Source organism: Strix uralensis, chromosome 2 (genome assembly GCF_047716275.1).
Source record: "Strix uralensis isolate ZFMK-TIS-50842 chromosome 2, bStrUra1, whole genome shotgun sequence".
NCBI lineage: Eukaryota > Metazoa > Chordata > Aves > Strigiformes > Strigidae > Strix > Strix uralensis.
The window spans coordinates 115,576,070-115,603,626 of record NC_133973.1 but is presented as its reverse complement, the minus strand read 5'-3'; the positions used below and the strand labels follow the sequence as shown (position 1 = coordinate 115,603,626).

The following is a 27,557-nucleotide window of genomic DNA, read 5'->3' as shown; positions in this document are numbered from 1 at the left end:
CTGACTGTCCTAAGCTTTAGGAGAAACGTGTTGCATAGCACTCGTAAGAAGGCAGTGAGAGCAAGGAGTTGCCTTTTCTAAAATAGCTGATGTCCTGAGACAGGACATCAGAGAAACTCCTTATGGGCCAGGTCACCTGTCCAGTTGCTCTAGCAAATGAGTCTGCTCGATTACAGAAATAAGCATGGTAGTACTGCAACACTAAGCAGGTTACATTCCCTGCAGACCACATATAGTAGTAAGCATCAAGAGTGGAGGTGGAATGACATTTGCAGTAAAGCTAGAAATCCTCACTTATGCCAAGAGTGCAGTGTCTTGGCTCACGAGAAGTGTCTGTAGTGGTGGAGAGCTGTATGGGAAGTGTGGGAATATCAGTGAAGGAAGATCATGTTCATAAAGACTTGCGCTGAGTTCAGCTCATATTTAATGTGACAGGTAATTATTGTTAGTGTCCCTGTGTGAGAAAAGATTTGCCATAGTCATGCTGCAGTTTGCCAGGCTGCCTTAATGCTGCGGCTGATTATTTAATAACATCTTGTCTTACCCTGCTTCGTCCTTGTTTGTGAAGTAATTTAACAATTTTATGCATCGTTAGGACACTTTCATTTACTGTCCCTCAGCTGCCTCATGGCTGCGGAGTGAGTATTTCTGCATTTGAAGAGGGAGATGGAGGAACCTTAGTGTGAGCCCAGGACTTGCACATAGGGATGCTGTTTCCCTGGCTGTGTCTTGAACAATATTTGTGAAAGGAAGGGCAAGATCAGCCAGGGCCAACATGGGGTTATAATGCTCAAGTCAAACCAGATATATGAGCATCTTCATCATTTGCTGATTTCTATTTCTTTGAAGGTCAGTTGGTTCTTTCTTCTTTATAAGGGACACCCAGACCAACTGATTTAAGGGAAACCTTTCTCGTTGTAGACATGGATTTGAATCATTATGTGATATGTAAATGAAATGGAAGGTAATTTGCTGAGGGCCAAATGCATAGTTCTTGTCTACTTTCTCTGTGTTCTGTAGAGCTGAACTAGGATAGACAGAAGCAATTAGATACCAGAGTCACTAGGCCAAAAAATGGCCCATATCATTAGCAGGCATTGTACTGATAGTCAAACCATGTTTCTTGCAGTCTACTCTGTTTTCAGTGGACTCTTGTCAGCTGCTGGACGTGAGTTGAGTCATCTGGTAGGAAAGGCATGTGGCATATGGGCTGGAGAGGCCTGGTTCATGGAGAGTGAGGCTGCTGGAAATGCTGTTTACAGCCCATGTGATGTGTTATCATCTGCATGAGCTCTTTCTGTCCTTCAGACAACATTTGCATTTGTTGCTCTGCATTATTACTGTCCTGGAGCATTTCAGCCTTTCCAAGACAGTGATTCAGGAATCATCTGTCACCACTGCAGCAATTGTTTCCTTATTCTGATGGCTTTGCTGATGTATATTAGCCATCCTATGCACTGGGGTGCTTGTAGCTGTCTAGCATTGACCAAACGCATCGGGTTTTTTAAGCAGATTGAAAGAATAGGTAGTTAAGAGCTATTCAGCATAAAAGGCAAAGGCAAAAACCGGCACAAATGATAAACTGCACACACAGATGCACAAACAGTAACAGCTGCTATCAGTGACAGTAACAAAGACCAGAACTCTTAAAACATTGGTGATGGGCCACAAAAGGAACCTTTCAGGTGTGTCCTTGAAGAGAGTCAACTAGGGCTTTGTAACCGATGAGAAGTAAAGCAGATTGCTATGGATCTTAAGGAAGATAAAGGTTTTATTAGGTATTTCAGAGGACTGCAGGGATTCTGTAAGGATGTTTAGAGGAAGGATAAAAGGCAGGAAAGGGAGAGATCAGGGTGGACTGGGGCAGAAGCAACATGAAAAAATGGAGAGGGAATAAAGGGCGGATTTCATGTAAGCAGGCTACTGGGCAGTGGTGCTTGTTGGGCCAAGCTCTGTACGTGGTCACCACAGTGTCCTGTGCCTGTTCCTAACTATTCTCTGAGTGAGTGTGCGCTCTGTTCTGTGAGTGCATCTGTGACCCGCTAGCAAATGTGAGGCAGGACTAGGTGGTCTGCAGGGGACAGATGCTGGGAATACCTCAGGTCTGCAGAAGCTGCATACGGGAGAGACGTAGGTCAGATACGAACACTCAGACAGCTCTCCCTGGTAGCTTGTGTGTGTGACCTGCTAGTGAACTTCAAACATGCAGAACCAGCAAGCAGGAGGAGGCTGAAATCTGAAGAGACCTGACATCAGAGCTGGAACCTGGATGAAAGGGCACAGTGTCTGGGCTTGGATTCTGAACAGACGTAAGGTCTGCACTGGAGTCAGAGGGATCTGAGAATACGTGTCTATGTATACAGACTTTAAGCCTGATTAGCCAGAGTGGAGAAACAGGATCCAGGCCAGTTGTGGTGTTCAAGTTTCATGTAAGCGCAGTTGATACTTACGTGGGTGCTTGCAAAGAAGATGCTGTTGTCCTGCCTCTGTTGATACCTGCATGGCTGGTCATGTCTGTATTGTGTGTGTGCTGTAGGAAGTGCATGCTCAGTTACTTGTACCTTGCTACTGGCTGGATTTGAAACAGGGAAAGGCAGCAGCCTGTCACCTAGCAGACTAAGAAGAATGCTGTGAATCTCAAAGTCTGCAGGATTGACTACCCCTAGCACAAAGGATAATTAAGTCTATGTTGCCTCGCTGTGTAGACAGGGAACCCTTCTGCTGCATTACTCAAAGCTCCTCATCTTTGTGTCATGTTCTGGACCAGCTTTGGTGATGGATTATCTGTGTGTCCTTCGAGGTGAATCACATTTGATGTGAAAAGGTTGGGTTTTTTTAAAGTGGATGATAGCTGCTGTCTGGGGAATAAGAAGTAGGATGGACTTAAAATGGGACAGGAGGGGATGAAGGGGAAAATTACATTATTTTCTAGGTCTCTAGTATCTACCTCTTCCGTTAAGGAATAGTCATGTTGTGTCTGGTACAGTTGTGTCATCAGGCCACAGGAAATCTGATAAAATTTTGGTATGGACACATAGTTGCTGAACTGTCATGCAATCTTCTGGGTACAGTTAATTAATTAAAATGTTTAGCATAAATTTAAGCTGTGAATTTAAACAGATTCAACAAAAAGTCTTTTGCTATAAGGATTGGCACAATGTATCCTTAAACCCTATAATCTCATTTGCTGTTGAGAGGCTGACTCCCACCAGTAGTTATTGATGCCCTACTGGGTCTGCCTGGGATTCAGTTAATCTTCTCCATAGCAGCCTGTATGGTGCAGTGGTTTGGATTTGCAATTAAAGCAGTGTTGATAACCCACCAGTGTTTTGGCTGTTGCTGAGTGATGGTTGCACAGTGTCTAGGCTTTTTCTTTTTCTCCCGCTCTGCCCCTCCTCCCTCTGTGGAGGTAGCCTTTGTTTGGAGACTGGCTGGGCATGGGTCTGGTTGTGGAAGTGGTGAGTAATTGTCTTTGCATTGCTCCTGTTGTTTGTTTTTTGTTTTGTTTTAAAATTCCTATTTCCTTCATTTATTAAACCGTCTTATCCTCACCCACAAATTTGCTTGCCTTTTTTGCTCTTACTCTCGCATCTGACTGAGGGGGATGAGCAAGTGGCTATGTGGATCTTAGCTGCTGGCTGGAGTCAACCTGCCATTTACAGAATTCCACACTTCTTGCAGATCCTGCCTTAAAATTTCTCTATGCAGTGCTTTTACAAATCTCTTGCATCTCCTCAAGCTTGTGGGCTATAGGTCCTCTTGCTTAAGGAACGGTCAGTGAGTAGGGATGAGAGTCCACCTCAAATGAAATAGAAAAGAAGGAAACAAACATGTGCAGATATCCACTCCCATTTTACGATCTCAGTAGCAGCTAAAATGTTATCACATGTGACAAAGGTATCAGTAGAAAGGAATGAATTTTCTTGTTTCTTTTATTATGTAGCGGAAAAATTATATTTTATTGAAAATAGATTAAATCTCAGAAATAAAATGTTAATTTTCTATTCTATATTCAAATAGTAGTTCAAATTACCCTTGTCTTTTAAAAAACCCTAGCCATTCCTTTTATTAAAGATGTCATAATTTCTGGCAGACTGAGCTGGCAAGAATTCATCTAGTCTTGGGTAGCCATGCTTGACAATAGCTTGCTTAGATAAAACTTTTGTTTCTTCTTAGCAATTGTGTGAGTACAGTCTAATTGTAACATGACCTATAGCTCAAATAGACTGATGTTGTCTGCATTCAGTTTTAGTGCTATATCTTGGCTCTGTTTTCCTTTTGGTGGTGGTTAAAGCCATAGTTTCTAAAGCAGCTGAGCTGGCTTAATGCCTCACTGCTGCTGAAATATATAGTTCTTGCTCCTAGCTGTGTCCTTTTGCTAGTGCTCATTCTGCTGTTAGTGCCGCAAGTCATTTCAGCTCAGGAACTCAGCAGAAAATTACTGCCTTTGTGTGTCTGGGTTAGTTTTCTCTTGAACTGTGCGCTGTTTTGTGGATGGCTTCTGTGAGTGCTGTAACTGGTGTAATACATGTTGTGGGAGGGAGTTGGACCTTCTTCTGTAGGTGGTGGTGACCTTGTAGATCAGCTGACTCCATCTTAAAAACCACATCTTCATTTAGGTGACTGCATTGACAAGGCTCTAAATGAGTCATCCCATTCAGCTTTTGAATGACTGCAACCGAAATGCAGGGTTTTCAGATAATTGGGATTCAGGAGAAAACTGGATACCCCAAATGGCTCTACCAAAGATTACAGCCTATGGGAAAGGGCGAATGCCACAGCTGGCTGTTTGCAGAGGCGTCTTGATCCTGGATAATAGCGAGGTTTACATAGACTTCAACTTCTATGTAAAGCCTATGGGCAAAACACCAGCCCATCTGAAGTGCATGTATACCAATGCACACAGCATGGGTAACAAACAGGAGGAGCTTGAAGCCATGATGAAACAGGAAAATTATGATGTAGTGGCTATAACAGAAACATGGCGGGGTGTCTCCCATGACTGGAGTGTGCCAATTGATGGCTACAAGCTTTTTAGGAGGGATAGACAAGGAAGGAGAGGTGGTGGGGTGGTGCTGTATGTCAGGGACTGTTATGATTGCTTTGAGTACAAGTGTAGTGAAGACAGGGTGGAGTGTCTTTGCGTTAGAATCAGGGGGAAGGCCAACAGGACAGATGTTGTAGTAGGAGTCTACTATAGGCCACCCACCCAGGACAGAGAGGTGGATGAAATATTCTACAGGCATTTAGGTGAAATCTCACAATCGCTTGCCCTTGTTCTTGTGGGAGACTTTAACTTCCCAGACATCTGCTGGAAATATAACACAGCAGACCGGGACCAGTCCTGGAGATTCCTGGAATGTGTGGCAGATAACTTCCTGACGCAGCTGGTGAGTGAACTGACCAGAGAAGGTGCCCTGCTGGATTTCCTCTTTGTGAACAGAGAAGGACTGGTGGATGATGTGGCGGTTGGAGGCCGTCTAGGGCACAGTGATCATGAAATAATAGAGTTCTCTATTCTTAGGAAGGCCAGGAGAGGGGGCAGCAGAACTGACATCCTGGACTTCCAAAGGGCTGGCTTTGTCTTATTTGGGCACCTGCTTGACAGGATCCCTTGGGAGATGGTCCTGAAGGGTATAGGGGTCCAGGAAGGCTGGACACTCTTTAAGAAGGAAGTGTTAATGGCTCAGGAGCAGGCGGTCCCCAGGTGCTGTAAGAGAAGCCAGCGACAGAGAAGACCACCCTGTCTAAACAGAGAGCTTTGGCTGCAACTCAGGAAGAAAAGGAGAGTTTACAGCTTTTGGAAGAAGGGGCTAGTGACTCACAATGATTACAAAGATGCTGTGAGGCTATGCAGGGCAGAAGTCAGGAGGTCTAAAGCCCAGCTGGAAATTAATCTGGCTTCAGCAATCAAGGACAACAAGAAATGTTTCTGTAAGTATGTGAGCAGCAAAAGAAAGACCAGGGAGGGTCTCCATCCCCTGCTAGACGCAGGAGGAAACGTGGTAACAAGTGACGAGGAAAAGGCTGAGGTGCTTAATGCCTTCTTTACCTCAGTCTTTAATAGCAAGACTAGCTGTGTTGAGGGAATCCAGCCTCCTCAGCCAGAAGACAGAGACTGGGAGAACGACCCCCCTGCATTCCAGGAGGAGACAGTCAGTGACCTACTGCATCACATAAGACACACACAAGTCTATGGGACCGGATGGGATACACCCAAGGGTGCTGAAGGAGCTGGCTGGAGTGCTTGCGAAGCCGCTTTCCATCATTTACCAGCAGTCCTGGCTGACCGGGGAGGTCCTGACAGATTGGAAATTGGCCAGTGTGACGCCCATCTATAAGAAGGGTCAGAAGGATGATCTGGGAAATTACAGGCCTGTCAGCTTGACTTCGGTGCCCGGGAAGCTGATGGAGCAGCTCATCCTGAGTACCATCACACAACACATGTGGGACAACCAGATGATCAGGCCCAGTCAGCATGGGTTTATGAAAGGCAGGTCCTGCTTGACAGACCTGATCTCCTTCTACGACAGGGCAACCCGCTTATTGGATGACGGAAAGGCTGTGGATGTTGTCTACCTTGACTTTAGTAAGGCCTTTGACACCGTTTCCCACAGCATTCTCCTGGTGAAACTGACTGCTCGTGGCTTGGATGGGCAAACACTTCACTGGGTAAAAAACTGGCTGGATGGCCGGGCCCAAAGAGTTGTGGTGAACGGAGTTAAATCCAGTTGGCGGCAGGTCACGAGTGGTGTCCCCAAGGGCTCGGTTTTGGGGCCACTCCTGTTTAACATGTTTATTGATGATCTAGACAAGGGGATCGAGTGCACCTTCAGTAAGTTTGTAGATGACACCAAGTTGGGGGGGAGTGTTGATCTGCTTGAGGGTAGGGAGGCTCTGCAGAGAGACCTGGACAGGTTGGAGCGATGGGCTAAGGCCAACTGTAGGAGTTTCAATAAGGCCAAATGCCGGGTGCTGCACTTGGGCCACAACAACCCCCAGCAGCGCTACAGGCTTGGGGAGGAGTGGCTGGAGAGCTGCCAGTCAGAGAGGGACCTGGGGGTGTTGACTGACAGCCGGCTGAACATGAGCCAGCAGTGTGCCCAGGTGGCCAAGAAGGCCAATGGTATCCTGGCTTGTATCAGAAATAGCGTGGCCATCAGGGACAGGGAAGTGATCTTGCCCCTGTACTCGGCACTGGTGAGGCCGCACCTCGATTACTGTGTTCAGTTTTGGGCCCCTCACTACAAAAAGGACATGGAATTACTTGAGCGTGTCCAGAGAAGGGCAACGAAGCTGGTGAAGGGTCTGGAGCACATGTCGTACGAGGAGCGGCTGAGGGAACTGGGGTTGTTTAGTCTGGAGAAGAGGAGGCTGAGGGGAGACCTCATCGCCCTCTACAACTACCTGAAAGGAGGTTGCAGAAAGCTGGGGATGAGCCTCTTTAACCAAGTAACAAGTGATAGGACAAGAGGGAATGGCCTCAAGTTGCGCCAGGGAAGGTTTAGACTAGATATTAGGAAGCATTTCTTTACAGAACGGGTTGTTAGGTGTTGGAATGGGCTGCCCAGGGAGGTGGTGGAGTCCCCATCCCTGGAGGTGTTTTAAGAGTCGGGTTGACATAGCACTGAGGGATATAGTGTAGTTGGGAACTGTCAATGTTAGGTTAATGGTTGGACTGGATGATCTTCAAGGTCTTTTCCAACCTAGATGATTCTGTGATTCTAGGAAATGAATAGGAAGTGAATGCCCTAAGGGCCTTATGACCTGCTTTCAGCTTTGGTTTCAAACTAATGACTGGTTCTTTCATTTAAAAAAATGTGCTGTTTTCTGTGACTTGCAAATTTCAACTTTTATTGTTTGCATTGTAGAGTATGTAGCAAAGACTATTAAAATTTTCATCTTTCCAGCCCTTTCACAGCTCTGGATGTGTGGATATAACTGTTGTGGACTTTCTTTATTTTGCAGTTGCTGCGGGAGCTCAAGCATCCAAATGTTATTTCTCTGCAGAAGGTGTTTCTTTCTCATGCTGACAGGAAAGTGTGGCTTCTCTTTGACTACGCTGAGCATGACCTCTGGGTAAGGTGAATTGTTTGTAGGTACCAGGCTTAGAGTTTTAGTTGCAGAAAAGGGACAAGGTCAGGGATTTAAAAACAGTATAGCCTCTTACTCCCATGTTTGTTGGAAACGTTTTCAGTGCTAAAGGAAAAGCAATGGAAAATGTTGGGTAAGCACACTACACAGTTAATCTGTGACCTCTTTAAGAAGATAAAAATCTGCATTCAGCTCTCACTAGCTAGAAACCTAGTTAAATAAATGGAGATATAACCCTCCATTATAGCTGAAGTAGGGTGCAGAAAAATGTAATTGATTATGCAGGTGGATTCCCTTTGAAAAATGAGAAACATACTGGCTGAATGGAAGAGTTTGAAGTTTTAGGTACATTGAGTGTCATCCATGAATACATGAAGTGAGAGTAATGCCACTGTATATAATTGAAATTTAATTCATGTGTTTCAGTGGGAAGAGCTTTTTACTCAGTTCATCTGCTGAGATTTCATGTATTTGGGAGGAAGGCTGTTTAGTCCTAATTTAGGAATAGTTTTAAAATATAAACCTGTTGGAGGCGATGTAAATTTGTTCTAAGATATATACCCTTTTCCTCTGTTAACTTAATATTTGTAAACTTAAGATCTATTTGGAATACTCAAAAAAAAAATTAAAGTATCATTGTAAAGAATCCAAAATACCATGCAACCTTTCCCTGAAAAAGGTATGTGTGTGCCTTGACTTAAATGTGACATACGTTTTGAGCATTGCTTTCAATGGAATACATATTGTAATACTAATCTTAAAAGATACTAAGCACATTCAGATCAAAGGGTACAACAGAGGCAATTTAGAATGAGATGGAAATTTTGATGTATGCGTTCATGTAAGAATTGCGCAGTATGAATCATCAGTTGGTTTTTCCTCGCATGAAGTTTAGGCAGACAGCACAAACCAAAGTAAAACTAATTTCTTTTGAAAATGCTGTTCCTTGTAGTTGGGAATAGGTCAGCAGTATTTGCCTAGTAACTAATTTCTTCAGCTAAGCTGAACTAAAGATATTTTCTCCCCGTTAAATGTCTTGGAAGTTCTGATACTTGGTATTGAGATTTTGTTACCAAAATAAAATTAAAGAAAAAAAAAATCACTGAATAGCTGAAATGCTGAGACATTCTAAATGCTGATGTACAAAAAACAAAAGGAAAAAAAAGTTGTGAGGAAATGGAGTAAAGGGGTTTTTTTTGATGTGGAGAGAGACCAAGCACGTTCTTTTTCACTGCTCCCCCATATTTATGATATGTGAAGCTACAGAAGCTTAGGAATGCTTGAGTTTTTGGGTTTTTTTGTTTCAAAATGTGCTGCAAGGCTTTGTATTTGTTTGGATGATTGTGACTAGTAGTGACCTGTCCTTGTTTGTATTTATACATTTCTGCATTGCTTCATACTTAAGCAGAATCACTGCAGAAGCACTTCTGTTAATGAAACACTGGCTTGTATATAAGTAACTTAGGAATGACCCTCAATTTTGAGCTACATGTTTACATGCACATACCCATATAAACTCCAGAACTCCCCAGCCATACCAGCTCCTGGTTGTTCACTGTATCTGGATGCAAGAGACTTAGCTGCAGTGACTGGGCTGACTCCGTGCCCCACAGAGCCGGCTATGGACCAAGTCCTCCAGCGCTGAGCATATCTAGCACAGCAGGTCTCAAACAAGGCTGGGAAAAGGGCATGGAGTGCATTAGAGCAGGAACAAAAAAGGCTAGGAGAGCCGTCTGTATTTTGATCTGTCTCTGAAGATTTACTTCTCTCTGTCTGCTGCATGAAAAATAACAATTGCTTTGGAAGCAGAGCACTGTGGAAGTGGGAGGCGAGAGGAGGCGAAACTTGTTGCTCAGGCTGAGGGATGTTCATGCACGTGGTGCTTGGCTGACTGGGAAGGGACTGTTAGCTTTCATCAGCGTTTGTCTCTTGCGTGCGGCTCCATTTTTACCTCTGGCAGGGCAGGGATGTGCCTTTTCCTCCCAGGAAAGCCAAACTCGACGCCTGAAGCAGAGGAGGGCAGGCTGTATGGAGATGGGCTGCAGCAAGAGAAGAAACACAATTTCCCCAAAGGGTTTGAGTAGTTCGATACCTAATTGGCACCTGGAAAGCTCAGGAACGTAGGAAGAACATGTCATAGAAGTTTGGTGCCAGGTTTTGGATGGACAAGATCAGGGCTGTTTCAATGATCACACAAGTGCGAGCCATTACAGAAAATAAGTGTGAATGTATGGAAAAGTTTGTTCTAGAAATCACCTCTCAAAAGGAGGCAAACATAGAAATGGTTGCCACGACCATGGCGCACCTTATGCTATTGAAGTTAATGGCACCTGGGACTCGAGTGCTAAGACAGCATATCCTTTTGGAGTCCTCACTGTTGCTAGATGTCATTGCCTGTGTATGCACATATAATTGTTAAAGGTTTTTTTCTGTGGCTGACTCTCTTATGGACAGATTTATAGCTTTGCTCTGTCAACAGCTTCTGTTCTGAGAGTACTGTGCTTTAAGGGTATAGTAAATAAAGAAGGAATACATCTGAGCTTCTAATTTAAATGTTTAAAACTCCCAATACAGTTTGCAAGAATTTCTGTCTGGCATTAGGTGTTGAAGATTCCAGTGTCGTTATTACTGTAGGAGAAAAGCCACCTACTGTAGGAGAAAACTCCTTATATAGCAGTTATGTAATGCACTTTTAATGATGTGCTGTGATACACAAGATATCAGTTCTGTCTTAACAAAATGAACCCCCAAACAAAAATACCCCTAAAACCTCCAAGATCAGTGAATTGCAAGGGAATTTGCTTAGGAAATTGCATTGGGTTTGTATTCCTCATCCTGCTGTGGGAGATTGAGTGAGTGGCTGTGTGGAGCTTAGCTGCCTGCCAGGGTTAAGCCACAGCAACAACAGATTTTATTTTTGAGAGATTTCCTTGGAACAGTGATCACTTTACCTCAGATAGTATTAATTTTCTAGTACTTAAGATGCATGTTTCTAGTTTTGAATATGAATGATGAAAGGTTGAAAAAAACTAAGAAGTCTGTGTAAGGAATTGCTGGCAATCTTTTTGTAATGCTGTACATCAAAATATTACAGTTTTTTATTTTTATTTCTTTTTCCCGTTTACAGCATATAATCAAGTTTCACAGGGCTTCTAAAGCAAACAAGAAACCAGTTCAGTTACCTCGGGGAATGGTGAAGTCACTGTTATATCAGATCCTAGATGGTATTCACTACCTGCATGCTAACTGGGTGTTACACAGGGATTTGGTAAGTGGATCTGCAATGGGTTTTAGCACTGGGACGATGATGATTGAGGGCAAGGATTGTTTTTATAAAAAATCACTGGGAAACAAAAACCTTTGTGCTAAGGGCATGTACTAATAAATATATATTTTTGTACTGCAGTCAGCTTTGATTAGTAGAGCGACTTTTAAAAGCTGGCTATGATCTGATATGCTTATGACAGCAAAGTATATCAGATGGCTGTTTTCCTTTTTTTTATTTTTCTAAACTATTTTTAAAAGTGTTCATTTAAATAACAGGCATGTTGAGGTACAGAAAATGCCTCTGGTAGTATCACTGCAGGCAAGATAAATAACTAAATACGGCATGTGTGTAGGTGGGGGAGAGGATGATTGGCTGTAAGAACTGCTGAAAAAAAAATCCCTAAAATTACCAGTTTTACTTATGAAGGTAACTTTTGAAGGCTGTTATCTCCTCCTAATACTTATAATCTGTCAGAATTATAGCCATGCCAACTTCTGAAGACTTTTGCAAATAAACTAATGTTTATCCAAACTACACTATAAGCAAAACATTTTGAACCTGAGTTAGTGTTCCTTAACCAGCAAATTCTATTAAATGATTTAAATTGGTGAATCTCACCAATTCTTATATAGTTGCATTTGAAATACGCCCATAACTGGCTCGGCTGGTTCTGTCTGTTGTCTTAAAATTGGGTAGTTTTCCTGATCCAATTGTCTGTAGCTCTTAGTTTTAGAAGTAAATTGAAAAAAAATGCTGTCAAAGTATGAAACTGTATATGATGCTTCTAATTACTGACATTTCATTAGTGTATGAGAGTATCATTAGTTTGACCTTTCATTCCCATGAGTCAGAATTACCAGTGCTATTCTATGTTTGGTGCAGTAAGTCTGGCTTCCTTATTACTCTTCCAGCGTCACTTTTTGTCTCTGAAATAGCTTTAATAGTGTTCCTGGAAATGTAATCAATGACTAGTTATTTGTTTGCTACTTTCATGCCCAGTAAATGCTTTTACAGAGTGCCAGCCTCTGTTTAAATGGATGGGAAAAGATTTATCTTTGATAAATAACATTTTCAGACCTGAAATAAAAGGAAGCTTTGCTTTATTAAAATAATTGTATGGATGTTGTTTCTAATTTGCTTCTGGTTTTAGAAATGGAACAAAAGCTTCAGCACTGAGGGAAAACGTCAAAAAGATTGTGGTGACTTTGTCATGATTTGTGAAATAGTGGAGCAAAACATAATGTAGAAATATATAGTGCATGTTAGTACTTAGACACACTTTGTTTTAAACCAAAATGTAATATCTTACTGTAACGTTCTGCCTGCAGTAGTGCTCTTCAGTATATTTTTGAGGCATACAGAAAACAAATGACCTGTCATCAAGAATCGATTTTTCTCTGATGTCTTACTTTCTACAGTTTCAGAAAATTTATGAATTTAAGCATAATTGAGTTTAAAAAGAAAATCATGCATGTTGTTAACTGGATGGCTCAGGAGATTGGTAATTTATTACAGAGCCTTTCACATCTAGGTTTGTAGCTCAAATACAGTTTAAGTTGGCAACTGCAAAAACTATTACCATCTCATTTTCCAACCTATGTGAAATGAGTTGGTGGTCTCAGTCCAGCATGAAGTTTTCTTCCAGCAGAAAAACCACCATCACAATTGGCTATCTTTTGATAATCTGAGGAAGAGACCAAAAGCTTGAGGCAGAGACTGAGAGGTCTTCCCACTGGAACCTTGTCAACCCATGTTGGTGAGAATCCTATAAAAGCTCTGCAGGGGCTGCCTGTGCTGCCTTGTCTATGGAAACCTTTGGGTTTGTTGTTTTGAAACCATTCAGTTTGAGCTGAATTTAGAAGGCACATGTTTCATGTAAGAGAACAGACAGAATTGTATCTGTCAGATACTTTCTTCCTTTTATCTGGGTCCCTGGAAATAGCCTGAGTAACAGAAGGGATTCTACCTAGTGTTTTGTCTTAGCAAGACAGGAGCATATTGGTGCAAAGTTAGGCTTGCAAGCTGGGACTTCAACAGCACGTATATTCTGGTCCAGAACAAAATAACTGATGTTAATGCTTGTTCTTAGATGTGGTTTCTATTCCAGGATACCTGTAATATTACCCTTCAGGAATATCAGTGTTAAATCATCAATTTTAACTCCTAATTGGATGGCTGGACAGATATATTATGTTTCTCCTACTCTGCCTTTAAAATGATAGGTGTTGCTGTAGTTTCTAAATATTTTGTGTTTCTCTAGATTTAGATGTGTGCAGGTAAACACACAGAGTTGCTTAAGTAACATGCTTGCTTTCATTTCATATATTAGCTATTATAAGAGTGATGGTGCTTGGGGGTGGTAGGAAGCTAAAGAATATAGTACTCTGGCAGAAAAATCTGGTTTTTGCTACATCTCTCTCATAGGATAAGGATTTTTTTAAGGGTAAGAAAACTCTGTCTTGGGAAAGTAATTATCTTCCATCTAAGTGCAATTTTCTGGTTTGGGGGTTTTGTTTTTTTTTTTTAAGATTTTTTAATGAAGTTATCTTTTAGGTGGGTAATGTTTTGGAGTTTTTTGAGATCTTGACTTCTGTAATCAGAAACAAAATACAGCATACAGTAACTCATTTCTTGCTAGTATCCACAAAGCAGACAGTAAAACTTAATGGCTATTAAAATCACATAAACCTAGACTGAAGTTGTCTTCATAATGGTGGAATTGAGGAATCTTAATTCATGTAAGATTTGTATAAAGGGAGTACATTCTGTATGAAATAGTAACTGTAGGAAGACAATAATTGTCTATTGTGTTATTTCTAGTTATGGTTTGTCTTTTACAAAGAAAATGCATACAAATCTCAGCAATAACTTAACTGTTTAGTTAACTCTCTGCTGGTTTTTTCCTTTCACTGGGTACATGAAAGCCAATTCACTATTTCCATCAGAGCAAGGGAGATGTTGATTATATTTGTTATCTTTGAAAACTGCTGTGCTTGAGTAGTTAACTTTTCCATAAATCTTTGAAACATGCCAGTAAGATTTTTCAACAAATAAATGTCAGTCTTTTTAAAACTTCTTATTTGACTTGCATATTCTTCAGCTTTTTTTAATTTCATGACTGAGAGCAATTGAAAGCAGATTGTTTATTCATGCTCTGACTGTAGCAGGAAGGAAATAAGAACACTTCATGTAATTACCACAAAGTGCATCAATTACAGTTTTAATAATATTTTGAATTTAGTTATCAAGCATGCTTGAAACATACTGTATTTTGCTGCCTTCTTTTCCTAGTATTTTTTCTACTTTGATATGCAGCTATTGGACTTCATCCTTTACTCGAAGTTCTTACTCCACACTAAAAATAATCATAAGCAGAGGACTGGCCATAGATCTGTTTTCATCAATCTGCAGCCTCAACAGCAAGAGAAAAGGAAAGATGGACTTTGCAGCACACTTGGAAGATTTCAAGTAATGGGCTTAAAATAGAGGTCCCTTAGCATGGTACAGCAACTTCTACGCCATGCCTGTTAGCATTTAAAAGTGCATCATTAGTATTAGTTTGCAGAATCCTCTGTCAGCTAAGTGATTTGGTAACATCACCCCTCCACTGGTTTTGTGTGGTGACAGTAAGATTAGTCTGCAATTTAAATTAAAAATAAATTTTGCACTGAAACTATTTGAGTGCTCACGTGGTGCAGCAATGCTTACAAACATACCACCACCCCACAAAAAAAACCCCAAAACCACCCGCAAACAAAAAAAAAAAAAAAGAAAAAAAAAGAGGAAATCTCAACAGCTCTTACTTGTAGTACTGCAGCTGAGACACTAGGATGAAATGCTTTTTGTTCCCAAATTTTCAGACTAAATTCCCTGGCCTGTCTCTTTGTGCGTGGTGTGAGTGGGTGCTGAACAGATGAATTGCAATTTGGCAAGCCAGGTATGGAAGTGGGTAACACAGTGCTGAGCTCCTGCTTCCCATTTCTGTCCTCCTATCTCTTGCCGAAGGAATTACAATCTCTTAGCCTTTGTCAATAACAACATCCATGTCCTAGTTAGTTTGGGATTGTGTTGCTGTGGATGTGACCGATTGCAAATTAGCGCTAGCACAGGATACTGCAGTCTAACGTGTTTCTAGTGTGCAGCTCAGCTAAACTGCTGCTGTGGGACGAGCACTGTGTTTTAATAAGCTTTCAGGCGGACAAGCTTTAATACAGTTGGAATGTTGCTTCCTGGGACCTGGACTGTTCCCAAGGATACCTGCTGCCAGGTTTGGGATTAGTGGGAACATTAAAGATGCTCTTTTAACAATAAATGAGGAGTAGCCACTGCCAGGGTGGTTTTTTGTTGACAACATCTTAGTCACTTTCCAGGCTCTGGCTGTGAATCACTTAAGTATGCGCTTTAGGCCAAGTTAAATATATGGAACTTTTACCCTGGTAATTTACCATTTTCCACATTAGTGCTCTTGAATCCAAAAATGTACCCCTTGTCAATATTCAAGAATTACTTCAGAAATACAGGAATGCCCTTTGGTTCTGCTCTAGTGCTTACAAAACTGTGGTCATTTGAAGGAATGAGCGTAAATGCTTAAATGGTAGGAAAAGCTGTGCACATTACTAGAAAAGTTAGCAGCTTTTAAAAGCAGGGTGGTCTTCTACCCTGTTTAAGTATATGAACAGATAATAGGCATTATTTCTCAAAAGATATTGACATGACTTACTGGTGTTTTGCTTTCAAAGGAGAAAAAAAACCTCAACCCAAACCCGATCACTATTTTGGTTGTCAGCAGTTGCATTTCCCAAGATTTTTGTTTCCAAGGCATTTTTCATTATGTAAGTGTGTGGTTTCATGAGATCACAAAAGAACAATGTGTCTGGCAGAACCTTGTTTTCTTGCATAGGCTGTAATAACATGCTTTCCTGTGAGTTGTAATTTACTATAATTCTAAATATTCTATAGTTAAAATAACATTATCTATTGTTTCTTAATGCTTCTATTTACAGGGAACGTGACTACTCCCTTGCCTGCCTTTCTGAGCATTTTCTTTATGTCTTGAAAATTTAATTTAAAGTAGTAACTAATCAAAGTGAAAAAATGATCAGAAGAGACTGCAAAACTGAGTATTTGATGCTCACGCCAGTGACTTTTCAAAAAAAACCCCAAAACAACCCGGAAAAGCAACTAAAAAAATCCAGAGAAACTTTCCTGTTTTTTAAAGAACTGCTGTGCAAATGAGAATCCATTGGCTTGCTTTCTTCTTGGACATTGTTGTTGGCAGTGGCCTGTTAGGTCAAGCTCTTGATTGAGTAATGTCTGTCAACTTTGTACAAATGCAGATTTGAAGCTAGAAATACAGAGTATATTGCTGCAGTACTACCAGCTTTCCAATCGGAAAAGTAGAAGGCATACTGCTTAGAGATCTCTGAATTCACTGTGGAGAAGCCTATAGAGATACATAAAATCATGTGCTTCATATAAGCAAATCATTGTGCGACCACTCTCTCCCTCTCTTTAAAAGGTCATAGCAATCAGGGGAGGTTCCTGAGGGGAAAAAAGCAAATGTCACTCCAATCTTCAGGAAGGGCAAGAAGGAGGATCAGGGAAATTACACGCCAGTCACTCTTGCCTTGATCACTGGGAAGATGATGGATCAAATTCTCCTGGAAGCCATTTCCATACATTTGAAATACATGATTTGGAGTAGTCAGCATGGATTTATGAAGGGGAAATCATGCTTAGCCAACCTGAAAGCCTTCAATGACTAGCTTGATGGATGGGGGAAGAGCAGTGGATGTTCCTTACTTTAGTAAGGCTTTCAACACTGCATCCCATAACATCCTTGTAGACAAACTGATGAAGTACAGGCTAGGTAAGTACACAGTGAAGTGAGGTGGACTGAACACTGACTGAGTTGATGGGCTCCAAGTATTGTGATCAGTGCCACAAAGTTGAGCTGGACACCAGTCACTAGTGCAGTGTTCCACGGGCTGATATTGGGTTCAGTGCTGTTTAACGTCATAGTGAATAACCTGGACTGTGGGACTGAGCACACCTTCAGTGAATTGGCAGATGGTTTCCAGAGATGCCTTCCAACCTCAGTCATTCTGTGAATGTTTTACATCTTCATCATTTGATCTGCCTTGAAAAATTCAGTTACTGTTTTTACAAAATCTGAAATCCAGCTCATGACAAATCAATAGAAGAGAAGCTGGAGGGGGGTGGGGGATGTGGGTGCAGGTGTGAGTAAGAAGAATATGAAAGATCAAATAGCTTATGTGGAATAAGGAATGATACGAAGAAAGCAGTGAAATACAAAGCCTTTGCAGTGAAGGAAGACATTTTTGCAATGTATCTTGACTGCAGCAGAATGAGAGGGAGGACATGGTGCCATTTTCTTTTCCCGAGGAAAAAAAAAAAAAGTATACCTGAAAGTTTTTTTGAAAGTTGTGTGGTCATAAAATGAAAGCTATATTTCTACTGGATCATCAAATTGTAACCAGCTTTGGGTATGAAATGCTTCTGTGACCACATCTCTAGAAAGAGATACCTGAGTCTTGAGAGATTAAAAAACTTGTCAGTTCTACAAGATTAAACTGTATGGAGATTTGTATTTTTAGACCTTCCTTTGGTTAGTCCTGCATCTCTTATTCTTAGCTGGATTACTATTTCTGTTGTGCTAAAGCACTGAAATCAAATGCAAAAGATAAACCAAAATACTGTATTCAGTCTACTTCTCCAGTTGTATTTGGGTCTTCATTGCAAGACTTCCCGGTGATTTTGTAAATTGGCCATATTTAAAGATAGTGAACAGATTTTTTTAATTAATAGGCCACTTCCATTCAAGCAATCCTTGAATATGAATATAATCTTTCATAGCTTTTTACAGGTTGATCATCTTTAATCTCAGATCTTATAAGCAAGTGCAAGGTCATTTAACAAGTTTTAAGTAAGGATTGTAAAAGGATAGAGTAAAAATCCAAGATCTGTGATAACAAATGAGATCTAGAGAGACACCTGAACATAATTTTTATCCAAGGAACCAGTGTTTAGCAAAAATGGGAAACCAATCCTAAAAGTTCTTGATAATCTTTTATCATACAATACTGTTAGATTCCTCTTTATAGTAAGATGGAGTGCTGAGTAAGGGAACGTTTGGTAGATGGTTTGCAGGTAACTTACAAGTAGAAAGCTTGTTTATAAACTTGATTCAAATGAAAACAGAGGTGCAAGGAAGGGTCAGAAATCTCACTATTTCAAGAACATTTTCCAAATCCATCTCTCTTAGACTACTGCTTTTATTCAGAGCCCCATTTACTTGCTTGTCAAGTCCAACCTTATGAGTATCATAAAGATGAGAAAGTTTTTTTAGCCTTTCATTATCTTCTGCAGGTGTTTCCAAAAGGTCTGACTACCAGTTTGTCTGGTGTACTGTGTTTTGTTTGTTAGAACCTGCACTTAGTTTATCAATAACTTTCTTGCTTCTTAGCTCAGTATTTCTTTTCCATAAATAATTCTCAAAATAATTAATTCTCTGCAGTGATAAAAGCCAAGTCCCATGACCTTGTCTTTTACAACTGGCAGTGATACTGGCAACACTTTTTTTTCTCTGTTCATGAACATAATCTTGTTTTGAAACTACAGTAAACACAATCTTTCTCCGAAGTTTAAACGAAGGTCAAGGTGGAACAATGTATATATTATTAGAAGAGCTTTGCTAATTTACCTAGCCAATAATGTGACCAAACCAAGGCAGACTTGCTCTTAGACTGTTATTGCCTAGAAGAAATATAGGTAAGTTTCTGAATTTGGAGTTCCATAGGCAGTGAAGACTTCTGCATCAAAGAAGTACAAGGTGCAAAAAAGAAATTGAAAAAGTAGGGCTGCTTATTTAACCACCAGATGCCCTAGGGACAAATGAGTACAACACAGATGAGTATTTGGAGACGTGAAATTACATTACATGATTATTGACATTTTAGTGAGATATTTTTCACTTACCGACTGCAGAACTGTCAGACATGAGAAGCAATGGAAACAGAGTATTTCTTCCTGACTTTTCTATGTCAGTGTAAAAGAAATAATTTTTAAACTGTGATCTCGGACCAGTTAACAGTGAAGAACTGTTGCAAAAGGGGAACTGCAAATTTTAGGCTGAAACTAACCTGCAGTTTTTTCTTCATATGGCTATAAATGCTGTTGTGAAGAGTACTGCTTTTGTTTTCTTTCCCCTCCTTCTTTCCCCTCCTTCTCCTAGAGCCCTTCAGTGCTAGATAGAATGATTTGGGACTGATCTTTATAACAATTTACATCTTTACCTTACAGGGTATCAAATCAAGGCAGGCCTTTTCAGTGACTTTCACCAAGAATTAATGTAATTGTAGTGACTTTTGAGAAGTTTGTCCTTATTTGGTGGAACATATATTTAATAACAGTACCAGAAACACGTGTGTCCACGTATTGCCTACTGACTTCTAAATTGAAAACAAGATGGTGCTTTACAGTTTTAGATAGGAGAAATACCATTGCTACTACAGTCTTTAGGAAAAATAGCTGAAAAAATGCAAATGGTGTTACATGTTCCACAAGAAAAAACCTTTACGTTGGTCTACTGATACTGTGTCGTCATAGCCTGGCAGCTTAAGGAGACAAAGCTTACCTCGGTAAGCCTGTTTGTTGCTAGTTCCCCCAAGTAACCTTTATATCTGTTATATTTCAGATATATTTGGTAAAAAGATATGGTATCAAACCAGTCGTATTCTTTCAAATTTCATGAAAAGCAGATGCCAAATAGAGGATGATGTGTGTTCTGAGAGAAATGCATTGAGAGTTGCACCAGGGCCATTTCAGTTTGACTTGTCTGCGCTCTAAAGACAGTGGTTCACTGATCAGTTATAGTGCATGCCTCTCTCCACTGGCCCTGTATGCTTGGTCATCAGAACAGATAGGAGGTGGGAAAGGAGCTTGAGGATCCTGGATATGGGAAAGAAAGGCATAGGAGGGAGCTGGAATATGTGCAGTGAGAAATGCAGGAGGAGGATCTAGGACTTAGATGCTGAGGACCTGGGCTTCAAGAGCCGCAGCCATCAGAGAACACCTTGTCTTAAGATACTCCAGACTGAAAGATTCCATGATGAGAAAGAGTGAATTAATACATGAAGTATGTGAAAGATTTTTTTAAATCATATGTATTTGTTGTTTTTCAGTGAAGGCTTTTGACAAAGATTTCATATCTTTGTTTTTTACTGAAATTATTGAAACCTCACAAGTGCCCTTTACCCCTTCCCCAAGAGAATAAGGGCTGATCAGACTGTAATATCTTGATGCCTATAAGATTAAATTTGCCAAACTTACTAATAAATCCAGTTAACTACAAAGAATGCTCAAAAAGGTACTGCCTATTTAAAATTGTATGCTATGTATCTCTTCTGCATGATCTCTAAATGTATGGAGAGTCCTATAGCAGAGTGATTTCACTGGAGGCAGGAGGTATATGTAGCAAAGCGGAAAGCTGAATAATTGGAAATTTTTTTGTAGGAAAATTACATGTCATATAAAAGCATTTAGAAAAATGCATAGGTGTTACCCAAGTAGCATCATGTTGAACCAGAAAATGTCAAGGCTTTTTGTGATGAATGTTTTAATAAGAATGTGTCAAATAAAGAAAATAATAGAATCATAGAATGGTTTGGGTTGGAAGGGACCTTAAAGATCATCTAGTTCCAATGCTTCTGCCATGGGCAGGGACACCTTCCACCAGACCAGGTTGCTCAAAGCCCCGTCCAACCTGGCCTTGAACACTGCCAGGGAGGGGGCATCCACAGCTTCTCTGGGCAACCTGTTCCAGTGTCTCACCACCCTCACAGGAAAGAATTTCTTCCTTATATCTAATCTAAATCTACCCTCTGTCAGTTTAAAACTGTTACCCCTTGTCCTATTACTACATGCCCTTGTAAAGAGTCCCTCCCCATCTTTCCTGTAGGCCCCCTTTAAGTACTGGAAGGCTGCTGTAAGGTCTTCCTGGAGCCTTCTCAGCTCTAGGCTGAACAACCCCAACTCTCTCAGCCTGTCTTCATAGGAGAGGTGCTCCAGTCCCCAGTCGTCTTTGTGGCCTCCTCTGTACCAGCTCCAACAGTTCCATGTCCTTATGATGGGGGCCCAGAGCTGAACCCAGTTCAGTAAGGGGTTTTTTCTAATATGGAGAAGTGGTTTTGGTGGGATATTTTTGATCCACATATTGCTTACAAAAGGAATACCACTTAAGTTTCATGTCAGTGTATATGGTGCTTTGTTATTTCTGACTATATGAGGAAAATTGGACTGTTAGGAGATTCTGAAAGGTTTACTCAAATACATTACTTGTGAAGTTGTAGGAGCTCCTTGTGAAAGTTGCCTTCATTGTTTAACTGTCCAAAAGACTTGAGGTTTCCTTTAATGGTTCTTTATGAAGCAACTTTCACCAGTGTTCAGAGATGTGGTGCTTTGAAAATCTTTAGTCAGCTACCCAAAATTGTCTGACAGCTGAGGAATCCCATCACTTCATGTATGCTGAACTTGGCATTTTCAGTCAGTCAAAACTTTATTTAGTAGTTGTTACTGCAGCAATCTCAGAGTCCATTTATACTGCCCTTGCAAAGGCTTCAGAAGAGAAAATAAGCTGTTTGCAAAAGGAATGTGCATTAAAACCTGTGTGAACTCCATTCTATCGTACAGTACAAAAAACGGGAGAGCAGGGGAGGAGAAGCAGCAACAGGATGTAGCCGTTTGTATGTATGGAAAGATGGTCAGATGACCACTGTCTTCATAATAAAAATTAAGATTTGGAAGTCTATATTTCTATTTTTTATTGAAATATTAGAAAATATCCTGGTTTCAGTAGCTGAGGATTTTTGAATACTGCAAAGGAGATACTTTCCTAGCAAGTGTAGTTATTCTTGTCATTCTATCTTGAAGTTCTGCACTTTTCAGAAAGCAGGATGCCCCTGTGCAGAACTAGCATTCTTTATATAAGGAGGGCTCATTCCTTAAGGTGCTGATTTGTGAAATTCGGATTTGGTAAAATACTTTTGCTATTCCTTTTTTTCAAGCTTAGAAATATTTTGACTTTTTAAAATTCCTGGGTGTTTAAGTAGATTGATAACTGAAGTAGAACGATGTAATGAGAATTATATGGGTGTAATATAAGCAGTATATTTAGGAATAGAATTCATATACAGATACCTGATACATAGATAATTTTTATATCTGTGTATATATATGAGGATTTCTGAAGTAGTTTGTATCTGTTTTTATCTTTTTAATAGCAACAGTCTTGCCTGAATTAGGTGAAACTTTGGGGATGCAAATAAATCTGTAGCTTTAAACTTGTTCTTTTGTTACTAGCCTGTTTTTTCATGGGCTGGCTTTCCAAGATGGTCAGATATCTCTGATTATGGTGCTGGAAAAAGAGTAATGTAAGTAATCCTTCACTGTTTGAAGGCTAGCTCAGTCATCTCAGTGCATTGCCACACAGTAATGATAGGTAAACTGGCTGAGTCATATCCAGATATAGAAATACAAATAGAGGTAAGACTTCTACAGAGGAAAGGCATTCTAGAAACTTCAGATCTAATGCCTATTGTAAAGGTAATGAGCTGTACTAGCCAGACGGAAAAAGTATGAACATAACTTTTGGTTCTGACATGAGAGGTGTGGAGGACTAGAAACTCTTTGATCACAAATATACCTTTGAAGTAAGATTAGTCAATAAAAACCCTGCAGTAGGATTTAGTAAAAATGCGAGAGTATGATTTTGGAAACACGTAGGTACAGTTTGCAGTTTAGTTTTGTTGGGTTTTTTTAATACTAAATACCTTAAGTTTGTGGTAAAGTTATGACTGCATAAAATGCTGTGGAAGATAGGGATATAAATTGCTCAAAATACAGGAAGTAGCCATAATAATTGTTTTGTCTGCATCTTCCTGTAAACAGAAAATGCAATGATCTGTATGAATTATCTATACTTATAGAGGAAAAGTTGAAAAGATGAGAAAACAGTCCTTTGATTAACACTAAATCTGAGCTGTTTCAAAGTAGCTTGTGAAAAATTCACCTCATAAATAGGGCAGACTTACCCGTATAAAAGCTTGCTCTGTATGGACTTCCAACTTGCTCTGAACACCAGTGACACAAAACATAATCTTTGGGGCATTGTTTGAAATACCGTGTTTGTTATGTACACAAAGGTGCTTTAACAAGTAAGCATGAGCAAAGCCCAGGCAACCACTGAAAAGTGCATAGTAATAAATTTCATAGGCTTTTCACCTTTTTTAATTTTTCTTCATTCTGAACAGGAGGAGTTATGTATTAGTCAATACAAGTAGGATGATATGGAAGTGAAGCGAGTATTATTTAAATGAAAAACAAAAATAAAATAGAGCTGTTAAGGAAGATGGTATGGACTACCTACCACAACTGCATGCACACCAAAGAGTAAATAAGGCAGTTTTCTTCCTTTGTGTGAAAGTATTAGAAAGTATGAGATTACAGTACTGCTGCATGCCTGTCAACCTGCAGAAGCTGCTTCAACAAAGTGAGTGAGCAGAAGTGGTACTCAGTGTTTTTGTTAACCATTCAAAATCCTCACTTGTGAGGCAGAACTCTAAAATGAAAAAGGAGATGGAATTATATCTGGAATAATATAGTACCTAAAAACCAGTATCAGTGCATACTCTCCTCTTGCATTTGATCCTGCTCTGGTATGTCTGCAGCACTCAGAGTCATCCTGACGTAGGGACGGAGTAATTGCTCGTGAGCAAAACCCACAGGAAATATATTTCTGCAAGACTATTTGTTTTAATTTCTTGTTTGCTATTACACTTTTAAATTATGTGTTAAGGATATTTGATATGTTAGATTTTCCTGCTGTAATAATGTTTTTGCCAATGATATCCACCTTTCATTCCTTGGAGACTTAGTACAGAAAGTCACACCCTGCAGCTTGTCCTGATGTACATTTTTAGGGAGTGCGAGATTTGGCCTGAAAAATGTAATTAATTTTTTTTCTTTCATCTTTAATTCCATTCCAATGAAAGTGATAGAAGAGCCTGTGTATTAGGCTATGTACAGCCTTTAATAAGTTACATTGCCCCAAGTTGGCAGTAACTGAGTGACAGCAACGGAAGAAAATTTTTGGAGTGTGTTCAGAGCATAAAAATGTAATAGTGAGGCCAACAGTTTTCATCATGCTGAAACAGAGATAAAATATGGTGACAATAACTAGCAGAAGGCCTCCCTGGCATAGATATGGCATCCCTCTATCTTCTATCATACCCAAATACTTTCTGTACTTTTAAAATTTTTGAGCTGTGTGTGCTTTGATAATTTAGGGTTTTGTTTTTGACTGCTACTGGTAATTTTAATGGTTCCTGGTTTTAATAAAAAATTTATTTAGATGCTTGATTTATTTTTTTAAACAGTTCTGAGATGTTCTTTATAAGATAATTAACAGGAAGTAAATTAAAATAGATTTTCTTAATTTTCCAGTGCTCTTCACAATTCATGTGTTTTTTAATTAAAAAGAAAACTTGAATATTTAGATTTAATACATGTTGAGTTCTGTGGAGCCATTGTTTTCACCAGTGTTTGTGGTGGTCTTTTGGTGATAATTTTTTTAAAGCCCAAAATCAGTTAATAAACACAGCTGAAATTATCTTAATTGTGAATGCACATCTTTGAATTCAAGGAAATAAACTTCAGAAAAGTGCTGATACTATCATTTCAGTATGGTTGTATTGACACTTCCATTGTGCTAGAGTACTATTTAGCCTTGAAGTAGTCAGTTTTGTTCAAAGTGGAAAGAGAATTGAATTATTTTCTTTAACCATAAAATGTTCAAAAAAAGTCAGTTCCAATCCCTAAGAATGCAATAGGGGAGCATCCCACCTTGATAATAAGGAAATGTTTTGGGTGTATGTTATGATTACTTGAAGATCAACAACTTAAGACAAATGTACCTTAAGAAGCATAAATGTTTTGTGAGTCATAGACCCTGAGATGGGGTACCAATTTTGCAAGGCTAGCTGAAGGCTTGTAGGTTTTTGCTGCAGTTTTTCTTGTCAGAGGACCTAACTGCGAAGTGATAAACCACATCAGTATATTAAGATTTCTGCTGCTATGTCATGAAAGTGTTCTTCCAAGCAGGCTACAACTTGGTAAGCCCTTGCAGTTGTCTTTCAAAACCTTTTTGATTTTTATTTTTTTCCACGCCATTGAATTACAAACCTCACAGCAAGACGTTTTTAACTTATTTGTGTTTCATGCTTTTTAGGCACTTTCTCACACACAGCTGAAGAAGTTGAATTTTTTTGTGTGATTGTAGGGTTGTGCATTTGAATCTGTTCCTGTATTGTTTAATATAATACTTTGAAGTCTAAAACTTAAAAAGTCATTCATTCTAAATCTTAATAGAATCACTGTTGGGGCCATGATTGCAAAAGCAAACTAATTTAGGGATGAAAGTGCTTTGCTTAGTATTGTTCTTTTAAACTGCTTTTTAAAAATGAAAAACAATGTTATACTTTTTTTGAGTTATCTTGGCTTATCACAGGTAGAAATGGGTGGGATGGCCGGTTCTGAAAATTGGTGGCACAGCCATTAACAATGCGCAAATACTAGTGGTTAACAAAAGTCACTGGTGTGACTCACCCCATCACTGTGAACCCTCTCCTGAGTAACGTTTTAGTAGCCAAACTCTTAAGTATGGTATCATCCAAATTAAATTGGTTAGGATGGTACTAAAACCTTATTAAAAGGTGCATTAAAATGGAGGTATAAAGAGGGTGAGTGTGTTCATGAATACACATGGCTCTACTGCAAACATTTAAGTGGGAGGAAAAAGGTACCATTTACATTATAATACAATAATTCAAATGAATTTTGGTTAGTCATTGATAGGTATGTTTAAAATCGTCCTTTGGAAACTAATGACTAGTAGCCTAGTAGCAAAAACTATGTGGAGTAGTAGTTCCTACAGACCTGGTTTGATGCTAAAAGTACTAACTATCAAGGGTCACAAAGGCTAAGCTGTCCAAAAATGTCAGTTTTTTTGGTCACTGCTTTGGTGAGTAAAACTTAGTGGAAGAGCATGAGAAAATGCCCTGTGATTTCCAGATACCTAGTATGTGGACACAGAATAAGTAGTCGTCTCCCGCTTGTATGAATGACTTGCTGTGAACAACAGGAATGCTGTCTTTGATATGATCACATCTCATCAAGACATAGATTTGTCTAATTTTCATGTTATTTGCATTTTTATCTTCAAAATAGAAAAACAGATAAGTTCTAAAGTCTGAGTTTCCCCTCTGAATAAACACAAACATTTTCAGCATATGTTAAGAAGCAATATGCGACTGCAATGCTTCTTCAAATGTAACGATTAAAAAAAAAAAAAGGAAAAAAAAGTATCAGTCCTGCAGAAAAGGTGTGAAGAAAATGCATGACTTGTAACCTTCACATGAGTCAATAGCCTTACACAGTGAGGTGAAACAAGATACCGTATTGGGATTGTATAAAGTAGAAGATGCTATACAAGGCATGTAAAACAGTCCCTCCTCTATATTTAGCATTAGAGCAGTGTGTAATTTGGGCCACTCAAGTTCAAACAAATAAGTGGCCCAAGGTAGAACAGCTAGAAGGAAGCAAGAAGACTGGTTGCGCATCCAGAAAAAATAACTGACTAGGAAACACTGAGCAGAAGAGAGTCCTTTTAATCTAGGTGATAGGACTGAAAAGAGATGTAGAACTTCAGAAGCGTAACAAGCCCTTGCAGTGAAGGAGTGGTTGTCTCCTCTTTCTGCTGATGTGTAAGAGAAGAGCAGTGGAGTAACCTCATTTGTTGTGCTAGAAGAAAAGGAAAAACACTGCAATAGAGAAGAGTGAGAGAGTGGATTGCCTGGGAAATTGCGCAGCCTTCGTGATAAGAGACTTTAGGGTAAACAGAGCAGCATCACGTGTCAGGTCAGGCAGATGGATGAAGGTGACCGCCTGAAGTTCTTTATAGACCTATGAACCTGTCAGTATAGCCTCTGTTTTTTTAGCTCCTTTTTTTGAAATTAACCTGCTGCTTAGAATTTCTGTTTGCACTTTGCAAATAATGATTAAATTAGAAGTACCTGAAAATATTTCAGTGAGGATCTTTGTTCTCTCTTCAGTAGTAATA

At 39.7% G+C, this 27,557-nt stretch overlaps 1 protein-coding gene across 15 annotated transcripts in view; it reads left to right on the top strand.

Annotated features, from left to right (window-relative positions):
• The window catches only part of CDK8 (cyclin dependent kinase 8), a 90,362-nt gene that overhangs the window by 36,331 nt on the left and 26,474 nt on the right, over positions 1-27,557 (top strand). For 12 of the 15 annotated variants that reach the window (XM_074859947.1, XM_074859948.1, XM_074859940.1 and 9 more), the window contains 2 exons: positions 7,969-8,079; positions 11,222-11,362. In XM_074859947.1, coding sequence (XP_074716048.1) covers positions 7,969-8,079; positions 11,222-11,362 — 252 coding nt within the window. Of the gene's footprint in view, positions 1-7,968; positions 8,080-11,221; positions 11,363-12,949; positions 13,119-16,905; positions 17,232-27,557 lie in introns of those variants that run through there. The other 3 variants (XM_074859954.1, XM_074859951.1, XM_074859952.1) reach the window with 3 other exon arrangements.